Source organism: Bidens hawaiensis, unplaced genomic scaffold (assembly GCF_021521415.1).
Source record: "Bidens hawaiensis isolate Kalapana, Puna unplaced genomic scaffold, B.hawaiensis_p1.1 tig00020451_1, whole genome shotgun sequence".
Lineage (NCBI taxonomy): Eukaryota > Viridiplantae > Streptophyta > Magnoliopsida > Asterales > Asteraceae > Bidens > Bidens hawaiensis.
The window spans coordinates 322,789-334,079 of NW_027493125.1; the positions used below are offsets into that span (position 1 = coordinate 322,789).

The window sequence follows — 11,291 nt, forward strand, 5'->3', positions numbered from 1 at the left end:
GTAGGGGTCGGGTTTTATCCAGGGAATCCCTCAATAGGTGGACCGCTATGGGCTCCATCCGTCCGGACTCGTGACCGGCTCGAGCTACCTTTAACCATTGTGGACCGCGTACGAAATACCCGACGTTACTTAGCTGGACGTTCCAAAAAATAAAATAAAATACACAGATTTAAAAACTAGGACTCTTTGGCACATCATCCCGTCTGGGTTTACATTTACATAACATAAATCCAATGTTGGGTTAGGTCTGTTTCAATCCAAACCACCCGGTTCGTACAAACCCGAACCTCCGCTTCGGTTCCGAACCTAACTTTCTTCTACCCTTCGTTTAAAATTTTCGCTGGATCACTTTATCTCTCATCTTCTCCATCATCTCACCGATTCAAACCCTAATTCCCAATTTAATTAAACCTCCGATTCCGACGTCCAATGCTCTCAAGTAAGTTCCTACACCTCAAAACCCTAATTTTTTCTTGACCCATAAAGCAAACGCCTTTCATTTCGCTTTTTGAAGGATACCCTTTTGCACTTGGGCTTAATTTCGCCTTTTTGATTGGATGGATTGCTGATTTGTGTGGAGTTTTGGTGTAAAAATGTGATCTTGATGATGGTTTGTGTGGATTTTGTGGTTTGGTATGAAATTTAGGGGCTCTGTTGATGCAATGTGTGTGTGTGTGTGTTTGTGTGGTGTGTATAATTTAGGGGTTCTGTTGGTTTTGAGTTTTCTGTTAACATTTACTGATGCTTAGTTATGGAAAGATTAGGGGTTTTGAGTTTTCGAAGGAATTGCGTTTACAGCTGTGTTTGTTTTCAGCTTTCTGATTGGATGGATTATTGATTTGTGTGGAATTTAGGTGTAAAAATTTGATCTTGATGATGGTTTGTGTGGATTTTGTGTTCTGGTAAGGAATTTAGTGGTTTGAAGGGTGGTTGTTGGTTTCTGTTGATGCATTGTGTGTATGTTTTATGGTGGTTTTTAAGTGGCTGGTTGTGGTGGCAACTGTGATGATTTGATTGTTGGTTTTTGGGGTGTTCTTGTAATCTACTGGTTTTGAATCAAAAGCTAAGCTTTTCTCTTTTTGTTTAAATGTGTTAAAGTATTGTTTTCAGTTTTGGAGTTTTGTATTAACTTTTACTGATGTTTAATTAGCTTCTGCTATAATGTTGGTAGGAGTCATCTAGGGTCTACAAAAGATGATTCATAACTGCAGATTTTAATGGTAGCAAATAGTCAGCTGTGCTTCTGCATCTGTATTCGTGGTAATTTGGTAACAAAATGTTTCCAATTTAATCTAAATTAGTTAAAGAGTTTTACAGTTTGAATGTAAATTTCAGTTTGGTGTTTTTGCTAAATATTGATTTAGTGAAGCAGTATTTTTGAATTATGAAAAGTTGAGGATGAGGAATTTGAGCCATTAAGGACATGCCTTAATTTGCTGTTGTTTGGATTTCTCTGTTGATTTTTTTTTCTGTTGCTTTGGCTCTATGTATATTACCCTAGATATTTTCCTTATTTGTGCTGTTTATATAGATTTCTGTGTAGATTTTTTTACTGTTGCTTTGGCAAATGGCAAACACACTTGTGTAAATCATGTTATATGGTTATATTTTATCCTGGATTTCTTAGTTCTTACCTTAGTTTTGCTACCTTTGTGGGTTTCTGTGCAATTTTATGCAAAACTTATTAGTAGTTAATAGCTAGACAGATAAAAAGATTTATTGATTACAGATGTTTAAACATTACAAGTGACTAATGAGACAGGGCAATCTCTTGTGATTAGTGTAAGTACAGTTTTTACTTATAAGCCATTATAAGATTTACTTTTTATGTTTTGTACTTCTGTAGTTATTCATGCTATTCATAATCTTACTGTGATATTTGACATGATAAATGGTTTGCTATTACTGAAATTGGTATATTTAATCTCAACCTTATTCATGAATCGAATACTAAATAAGGATAGACCATTTGCTCACATGTATGGTTATGCATTATAGTACCTGTAATGATTAATTATATTTGCTCTAACACTTGAAAATTAACGTTTAAGGCTTGACCTGAACTATGGTGTTTTTAGATAATCTTAGGTGTCATCATGTAATTGTATTATAAATGCTTATTAAAGAAAGGATTCAATTCGTGTTTTTTTTTTCACAACTTCTATATTGATTCACTTCTGCCAAAGACACCAATAGATATATCCAATGGCTATTGCTCTTAGGAATTAGGATCTTACATGATTGTTTACTGTTCATATTTCTTATATCAACTCTAAAAAGAATAGTGAAGTTAGTTTATATTAGAAAACATTAAATAAATAACACCCGTGTTAGTAAAGAAAGGATTAAACAAGAATGAGAAGTCACGAGTTGTATTTAACTATTTATTACAAGGCAAACAAATTAACAGCTTATGAATAATGCTTGATTAGTTAATATTTGTTTTGCAATGGCGTTCATTGATTATATAAGAGTGATGGATTAAAAGAAAGTGCAATTCTATTGGCAACCGCTTTATATCCTGATTATTTTTCATAATCAGGATTTTCACAAGGTGTGTTAGCTTAATGGAAGTGTGATACCGGATTACTATATATATGCAGAAGCAACATACATTTTTTGAAGGTAAATCTACAAGAAAGTGAGAACTCTTTAGTTTTAGCCTCAATTTGTGAGGCCTATATCATTAATGCCTGGCAACGGAGTTGGGGATAGGGTTCACAATTTTTTCGCCCAAGAGAACTTGCCCCAGGGCCTGCGATCACAGGATGGAAATTTGTCTATAAATGACAATCTGTGGGGTGGTTATCAGAAACAGTTTGGTGTGTCAAATTCACAGCAATCAGGTAACACAATTGGGTCTTTATTTGTATTATGATTTTGTATTAATAACTAGCTTTGACATGTTTTATTCTCACTTTTTGTGCATAAGCAGAGACTGAGAGAGGACATGCTGGTCAACGTGTTCCGGACCCACATAGTTTTAATAATACACATGCAAATGCAAGGCCCGAGTTTGCGAGAAATCTGTCTCAGTCTCACCATGAACCACCAAGCTCAAATGGCTACATGTATGGACGCCAAAATTTTCAAACGAGACCAGACGAAGCAAATTTTATGGGAGTTGATACAGAATACGGTCAAAATAATGTGAACCAAAGGGGCTTTCCATTCTTTGAGGCCCAACAAGAACCTGTTACGGAACAACCTCCAAAGAATTCGTTTCGGCCAGAGGGTTCTGAAGCGCATAACAGTTTTGACCTTTTCGGTGGTCAGCATCAGACTAATAGTCAATATCCCAGTTTACTACAACAACAGCAGCCAGGATTCGGTGACATACAGCAACTTCAACAGCAACTTATGCTCAGAAAAATGCAAGAACTTCAAAGGCAGCAAAACTCGATTAATCAAGCTTCTCAATTTGCTAGAAAACAGGCATCTGGTAGCCTTTCACATGGGCTTGTTAACGGCACTCCAAATTCTGATTCGTCTGGTTATGGTTGGACTGAGCCTGTAGCAGCTAACCCAAACTGGTTGCACCGTGCTGAGCAGGGTCAGCCACAGCGGTCCGTGGGCTTTGTTCAGCAGCAGGTTGAGCCGTCGCTTTACGGGGTTCCGATTTCTAACTCAAGAGGGTCTTTAAATCAGTTTCCTGGTAACAGTTATAATGTAATTCCAGAACAGAATATCGTCTCCAGTAAAGGTCTGTTTGGGAACACATTTGGTCAAGGGTCAAACAGTGGGATGAAGATGGAACACATTCCGCAACAAATCGGCCTACAAAGTTCATCTGTGCAGGAATCCTCTGTAGAGACGGCGCAGGATAACTCAGCAACGGATGCAGCTTCTTTAGATCCCGAGGAGCAGAAATTCTTGTTTGGTTCGGACGATAACATATGGAAAGCAGACATGACTGGAGGAATGTCTAGTTTGTTGGATGATAATGAATTTGCAAGTGGTTTGCCTTCTATGCAGAGTGGTGGTTGGAGTGCTCTTATGCAATCTGCAGTGGCGGAAACTACTAGTGGTGACGGGATCAGTGGTGGTGGTGGCGGTGTACAAGAAGAATGGCCTAACCTAAATTTTCAGAACCCTGTACCGCCACCTGGCAATCATCAAACACAAACCGATTCAAGCAATTGGTTACACCGTGGAGGTCTGCAAAAGCCAGACATTGAAGCAAACCGTGTATATGAAAGTTCTGTGCCAGGTCATCGGACACCTCAACAACATGGAATAAGCCAACCAAATAACAAAAGAAATCAATTCAATGCAAATGAGCCCGTTCCACCATTTGTGAACACTGGATTCAACATGAATGATAATGATAATTCGTTACAGCAATCTCGGAATAATGATTGGAAGAAAGTAAACGCTGCTGGTATGCCGAATTTAAGCAACTTGCAGCAGGGTGGTAATCAATCTAACCAATTCCCTCCAAGCAACCATAATATTAATTACTGGAAACATGTTGATTCCTCGGTGAAATCTAAAGGGAGTGAGAATTCAGAGATTTCACAGCATCGTAACAAGGGCCCACAGATGTCTGAATCATCATTTAATAGCTCAGATAAAGAGGATCTAAATAGCAGTAGAAAGGAGAACTCTAATGACAGTTACAGGTCCAGTTCGTCTCACCGACCTAATACAGTTGGTCAACGGGAACACTTTTCATCTGATGTTGGTGACTCAAGATCATTGGCTGGAACAAAACAGAGTTTATCGAATCAGGCTGGTCGGAAGATGTTGGGCCCAGGCTCAGGCCCACGGAAGTTTCAGTATCATCCAATGGGAAACCTGGATGAAGATGTTGGAGTGCCTTATGGAACAAGACAAGGTACCGATACAAAGTCAGTGCCTTTGCAGCATTCTCGAGGGTTAGGAGGTCAAGATCATGGAAGACAGGTTGGTTACTTTTAATAATTAGTTAATGTGACTTTCAATCCGTTTGACCCGTTCTCTTTTTCAGGGATTTGCGCCTGAGTTTGAAGGTGCCTGGCTAAAAGGATCTGATGATATGCGTTTCAAGGGGATGATTCCTGGTCACGTGTCTAATATCTTTTCTCCCCATGACAAATCTGCAGGTTTATCCGCATCAGATAAGGCATCTCAACCTAGGTATTATTTTAATTCTGATGTTTATTTCATATCTTTTATGTAAAAGAAAGTATGAACGCGTATTTTTCAACTTGTTGATTTTCGTTATTGACTTTAGTCAAAGTCAAAATATGCTGGAGCTTCTTCACAAGGTGGACCAATCAAAGGATGGTGGAATTGCAAGACGTTTAAATTCCTCGGAACGTAATTTGTCATCTGAGAACCCTGAACCTGAAAATTTGGATGGATCTTTTGGTGGTCATCAAAGAAGTCAGTCATCCAACTCTCAGGGTATTGGCTTACAGCTGGGGCCACCTTCACAGCGGTTACCGATGACTATGCAGGCGGTCAAACATATGAGTCAATCTCAGCCTTCTGCTAATTCAAGGGGCAAGGGTCATGCTGAGCCGTCTCCGTTTCCTCCTTTCCAGGAAGCCTATAAGAATAATAGAATGAGTATGTCAGGTCAAAGTGAAAGTCAAACTGGAGGACATAAGATGATGACAAACTTATCTGCTGCTTTAGGTGGTACTGATTTCTCGAATGTAAGAAATCAGCTTCAAAGCCATCCAACGTCTGGTGGTGTAGCTTTCAATGGTCATATGACTCAAATCAGGCAAGCAGATGAAAGAATGCAACCTGTTTCTCACCCTCGTGCTAATCCTGGTGTTCCTCAACAAGGCGCCTTTCCAAAAATGCTGCCTAATGCATGGTCAAATCTCCAAAGTCAACCACTTTTTGCAGCAACTCAAGCTCAGAAAAGTCAACTAAATATTGTGGAGTCAACTTCTTTAGGTAAGCAGAGTCTAGAGGAACAAGAAACAGAAAATAAGGGGAATAAAATTTCTTTGAGTTCACAGGGAGAGCAGTCAACTGAAAAGGTTGACCAAGGTCAAATGATGAATGGTCCGACGGCAGGCAATGATTCCGTTAGCACTGCATCTCAGAAAGATCTAGAAGCGTTTGGGCGATCTCTTAAACCAAATAATTTCCATCAACAAATTTCGTTAATGAACCAAATGAAGGCTTATAAGCATGCAGATAATGATCCAAATAGCAGGGTACTGAAGAGATTAAAAGATTCAGATAACTTATTGCATGGTCAGCAAGTGACCGGGCCAACAGATAATGTTGACCGGGGTTTAGCTTCTCTACCTGCTAATCCACCTTCAAAAGACGCACTGGCATCTGATCAGAACCAGATTGGGTCCACATCTGCTAAACTTGTGAACTCTCACATAAGTCCTCAAATGGCTCCATCGTGGTTCGACCAATATGGAACGTTTAAAGGTGGTCAAATGGTATCACAAAGATCTGATGCTGTAAGGACTGTTGAGAAGCCGTTTAAAGTTTCTGGTAGTTTGGAGACAACACATGATGCGAAGGAGCCGCAAGCAATCGTTGCAGCTGCTAATAATCAAAGTGGTGGTTTCTGGAAGACCCCCTTGGTTCCATCATCTGTGGTGGTTGACCAACAGTTGACCACCCCGCCACTGAATACAGCCATCAATGTTCAAAATGTGGTTACCGTGAGACCAAAGAAACGCAAGTGGTCTAGAGATGATATTCGTTCTTTGATCAAGGAAGTATCTGGAAGTTCTAAAAATGTTCAAGGCATCTGGTATGTGTTTGAACACTGAAAAACAGTTAAGATTGTACCTTACGTTTCAAAACTGTTTTGTTAACATGGTGTTTATTTTTTCAATATGCAGCGCTGCTTCGTTGGAATGGTGTCAGGCAACCAAACGGTTGATGGAAAAGGCGGGATTTCTCACTTTTTTTTTAATATTGTTTTCAGTGGTTTCTAATAAGAATTACGGTCGTGACAGGTGTTTGACGATGGGATAATAATTGAAGATGTACCGAGAACAAAGAGACGTATTATCCTGTCAACACAGTTAATGCAGCAACTGTTTCCTCCTCCCCCGTTCACTCTACTTTCAACAGATGCTGCTTCAAACTATGAAAGTGTGGCTTTTTATGCTTCAAGATTGGCACTGGGAGATGCATGCAATCTTGTATCTTGTGTTTCTCATAGCGAACCAACTCTGTAAGAATAACTACGCGTTTGATTTTATAAACTGTTGTCATTGTGTCATATATATAATTACTTCTTTTTAATGCAGTGATAAAAGCAGAGAATCTGAGGTAATTGATGATAAACAGCGTTCAAAAGCTGTTGAAGACTGCATGAGTAAAGCAAAATTGCGAGAAATTGAATTTTCAAGGTAACTTTTATTGGCGTGTAAAACAGATATTAAACATATGACATAACGGTCTATAAAGGGGCGATTTCATTTATGCCTCTATAAACTTGGAAAATATCATATGCACCCATGCAAAACTAAAAGTATCATACATGCCCTTACAAAGCAGTTGAAATATTAAATATACCCAATTCATTAAAAACAATTTTCTAAATGACCATCTTACCCTTATTTTTCTAAAATTTTAAAATTTCATATATGCCCGTCTTTAACTTCAAGTTTTTTTGTTTACCTATTTTAGCCAAAATTTTCTGCTTTTACCCATTTTTTCTTTTTCTAAAACTTTAATTTTTCATATATGCCCATCTTGCTTGTTGTCGATGTCATCAAAATCCAAAATCCAAATAAAAATTATGCAAAGGGGCAGAATGGTTGTTAAGTAAAAATTCATTAAACTAAATTAATCCATATTGGGATTTTAAAAGTTAAAACACAAATTTTAACTGTTTTGAGTCTTTTAGACGCTTTGCTGGTATCAGGTTTAATATAAAGCATTTTTTTGGTTACAAGTCTGTTATACCAAACGTATATGTTCATACACCCAGCTTACACAGAGATTATAAGATATAATTGGCTCAATGAGTGGGTCAACTTAGGTTATGTTATAATCATATGAAGTTCGGTTTATTGATCACGTTAATATAACAGGCTGGATGAGAGAGCATCGCTCTTGGATTTGAGAGTGGAATGTCAAGATTTAGAGAGATTTTCAATCATCAACCGATTTGCTAGATATCATGGAAGGGGGCAAACCGAGGGTGAAGCTTCATCGTCTGAAACAGTCACGAATGCACCAAAAACTTTCCCTCAAAGATATGTTATTGCAGTCCAATTGCCCAAGACTCTTCCTGAGAGGGTACAATGTCTATCGCTATAAAGAATCTCCAATTATTCCAGTCGCGCATCATTTTTGTTGCACGTAAGACTGCTGCTAACGTGCACCATGGGACCACCCGCCTTTTGTGAGAAAGGCAGGCGGGTAAGACGGTAATTATAATATAGGTTGGAAATTAATGATGAAGGTGGTGATGATGATGTTTTGGGTTTAGATTGAGAAATAGAAGGTGAAGTTGGAATTTTGTTTGGGGGGTAAATGTGGAAACTGAAAAGGTAGCCAATTAGTTAGCAAGATTCTATTTATAAGTAAGTAGATAAAAATGTTGACTTAAATATCTCCATGAGTAGTTCTAATATGTATTTTGATGGGATATTGTTATCTGCCTGCCTGCTGCAATATATCTATCAGAGATCCCCTAAGTGTGTTTATAGGGAATTGCATAAACACTTAATTGTAATGTTTTGTTAAGGATATAATGGGAGAAAGACGAGACGCGAGATGTTTTTCATTGGCATAATCATATTATGTATTGAAGTTATAATGGCGCATGGATTGAGAGCCAAGAACATCCAGGGAAAACCAATCATATTATGAATTGTTTCTTTAGAAATTCGAACCCATGTACGAATTTAAATAGGCTCTTTTGGGGAGGATTTTGTTTGCATTTAAAAGTTGAGGTTACTTACCAAGTCAAAATAAGACAGTCATGGTATATTCAAGAAAGATTTTCCATTTCTAAAATTAAAACAATTTAAAAGCAAAGCAAGTTTTAATCCCATTCAGCTCATTTTAATGCTATAAAATGTTTGTACAATTTATAATCCAAACTATACATACAGCTGCAAAAGCAATATGCACTAACAAGTACTAAAAACACAAGTTTCAGTAAACCTTTTGTAAGATAACGTCTTCAACATTCCATATTGCAGTTCAGGAAGCAAACTTGACATGCATTTCTTCTCCAACTTCAGAAAATATATCTTCCATCCTGATCACATGTTCATCAAAACAAGACCAATTTTCATTACTATTGGACCAAAGATCATTTAATCCTATCAAATTGATGTTTCATCTACAAACATATAGTTTCAGGCTTCATATATAAATATATATATATATTATTTCTCAGTACCTCTGCTTGTCTATATTTACATCTGTCAGCCAGGCTGTTAAATAAATCTGCAAGACAACAAATTCATATGATCAAAATCAAATGGTGCAAATGTATTTCAGGTTAAATTAGAAAACATCAAAACGCATGCTCTTGCAAATTTGAAAGAGAGCTATTGCATAATATCCCTAAACACTTCTTCAGACTGAATCGGTATTGACATCCAATTATCAAAAACAGAATAATTTATTATTGCAAGATTCATCTTACTAAATTCGGAGGTATTGTTTGTAGGTTATAGGGTTATATAACATTGTGTAACTACTTGAGCTTTTGAGTTATGTACCTGTAAGACATCAGAGTCTAGCTGGCAATTGGGTTGCTTAATATTATTATTTTCAGATATGAAACCATTCAACTTTGTAGGGACAGATTCAGAAGCTTCTCTGATATCCAATTTGCATCTACTTAAATCATCAAACTCCCCTTGATAAATTTCATCTGACCAACACAATCTTTCAATGACTGAATCTTCTTTACTTCTAAGTGAGAGAAATTCTATCACAAGTAAGCGCTGCACATCATATCATATAACCCATATTGTAATAAACTGCATATTAAACTTATCTTTTTATGGTTCAAAGAAATTCAAGATGTTACCTTTAAATTTAGTTCCAATTTGAACATCTGAACCAGTTCCCAACCTAATTTCTCTAGCAACATTAAATAAATATTGTTAAGAAAAATACAGACGTTTAATAAGAATATAAGTAGAGATGTAATTACATAAGATTTTAAATTACCAAAATAAGATATAGACGAAAAAATAAAGACGGGTATCCCTCCACCATCGCCGTTGTCATTTGTGTCACTGGAACTGTTAGAGAATTGTACGAGTGGGCTATTGGTTTCCCGGTTAAGAAAACATCTTAGGGATGTACTCGTATTGACCATGTTGACTACTATAGCCACCTGCAAATTATAACAGCATAATACTCTTTAATCTTCCTTACAGAAGCAAAACTGTACTCTAATATAGCCACTGTTTATGAAAGTAGGCGTACCATTTCCTTGTATGAAGACAAAAGATTATCACGATGAACAACCTACAATATTAAACACAAACTATATGTTACTAATACTCGTAAATTATGAAACTTGATAATTTGGAATCAAAACCAAAGCAGCAATCTTTAATAATTGGCCTACACACACATAACAATAAACATAGCTGAAACTAACAGGTTAAAATTCAATCAATCACCTGTTGCTTTAATAACTTCCCGCAAGCTTTCTTCTGAATATCAGGCATGTCACTCAAAACACCCAATTCCATATCTTTCATGAACCTGAAGCATAAAACCAGCCTAAGTTCAGATACATAAAAACCGTAATGGAAAGGCAAAAGCCCAATTAGGGTAATCAATATCATAAAAAGATGTACAGTTTTTGAATTTGCACATAAAACTATAAGAATTCACGTTTATGAGTGTTAAACGAGTCGTGTTCACTGGTTGGCAGGTCCAACCCGAAGACGACCCAAACCTAGAAACACGACTCGCAATCCTGCATACTCACAGGTTGACACAAACACAACCTGGTTGGCCCCAAAACTTTTTTTTTTTTAAATTCAAATATTAATAATTTATATAGACATTTTTACAACAAAAATACAAATATGAGACGATTACATTTCAATTATAAAATCTTATACCGATTTTCTTTCCATTAACATATTACGGAAAATACATTATAATAAATAAAAGGGTTAAGCAGATCAACCCGTGAACCCATCGAGCTGGCCCGAACCTGACCCGTTTAGCTAAACAGGTTGACGGGTTCATCCCAAAACTGACCCAACCCCGTTTATACCAAACCCCAACCCACGAATTCCGTGTCAGATTCGCATCGTGTCATTAACTCACACCCCTATTCACTTTGGTGTCATAAACGTGTATTAACAGAAGTTGCCCACAAG

The 11,291-nt window shown here is 37.2% G+C and overlaps 2 protein-coding genes across 2 annotated transcripts; one reads left to right on the plus strand and one right to left on the minus strand.

Annotated features, from left to right (window-relative positions):
* Positions 1–374: 374 nt before the first annotated feature.
* LOC143560807 (uncharacterized) lies at positions 375–8,309 on the plus strand. The gene is made up of 10 exons (XM_077049024.1): positions 375–439; positions 2,543–2,846; positions 2,936–4,914; positions 4,970–5,118; positions 5,216–6,446; positions 6,486–6,718; positions 6,810–6,858; positions 6,927–7,147; positions 7,224–7,325; positions 8,013–8,309. The coding sequence occupies exons 2-10, from the start codon at positions 2,690–2,692 to the stop codon at positions 8,239–8,241; spliced, it is 4,350 nt and encodes a 1,449-aa protein (XP_076905139.1). The 5' UTR covers positions 375–439; positions 2,543–2,689; the 3' UTR covers positions 8,242–8,309.
* An 816-nt stretch (positions 8,310–9,125) lies between these two features.
* LOC143560794 (uncharacterized) lies at positions 9,126–10,764 on the minus strand. The gene is made up of 7 exons (XM_077049011.1): positions 10,578–10,764; positions 10,378–10,419; positions 10,117–10,285; positions 9,974–10,026; positions 9,660–9,887; positions 9,335–9,381; positions 9,126–9,190 (listed from the first exon to the last, which is right to left on the minus strand). The coding sequence occupies exons 1-7, from the start codon at positions 10,743–10,745 to the stop codon at positions 9,133–9,135; spliced, it is 765 nt and encodes a 254-aa protein (XP_076905126.1). The 5' UTR covers positions 10,746–10,764; the 3' UTR covers positions 9,126–9,132.
* Positions 10,765–11,291: the final 527 nt, after the last annotated feature.

What these genes read in the sequence shown, in the direction of transcription:
- LOC143560807 (XM_077049024.1), top strand. Translation starts at nt 2,690, where the DNA reads ATGCCTGGCAACGGAGTTGGGGATAGGGTTCACAATTTTTTCGCCCAA. An exon ending in GATAAGGCATCTCAACCTAG is followed by an intron (nt 5,119 to 5,215) that starts GTATTATTTTAA and finishes TATTGACTTTAG; the next exon opens with TCAAAGTCAAAATATGCTGG. An exon ending in AAAAATGTTCAAGGCATCTG is followed by an intron (nt 6,719 to 6,809) that starts GTATGTGTTTGA and finishes TTCAATATGCAG; the next exon opens with CGCTGCTTCGTTGGAATGGT.
- LOC143560794 (XM_077049011.1), bottom strand. Translation starts at nt 10,745, where the DNA reads ATGATATTGATTACCCTAATTGGGCTTTTGCCTTTCCATTACGGTTTT. An exon ending in TTCGTCTATATCTTATTTTG is followed by an intron (nt 10,027 to 10,116) that starts GTAATTTAAAAT and finishes TAATGTTGCTAG; the next exon opens with AGAAATTAGGTTGGGAACTG. An exon ending in AATTGGAACTAAATTTAAAG is followed by an intron (nt 9,888 to 9,973) that starts GTAACATCTTGA and finishes TATGATGTGCAG; the next exon opens with CGCTTACTTGTGATAGAATT.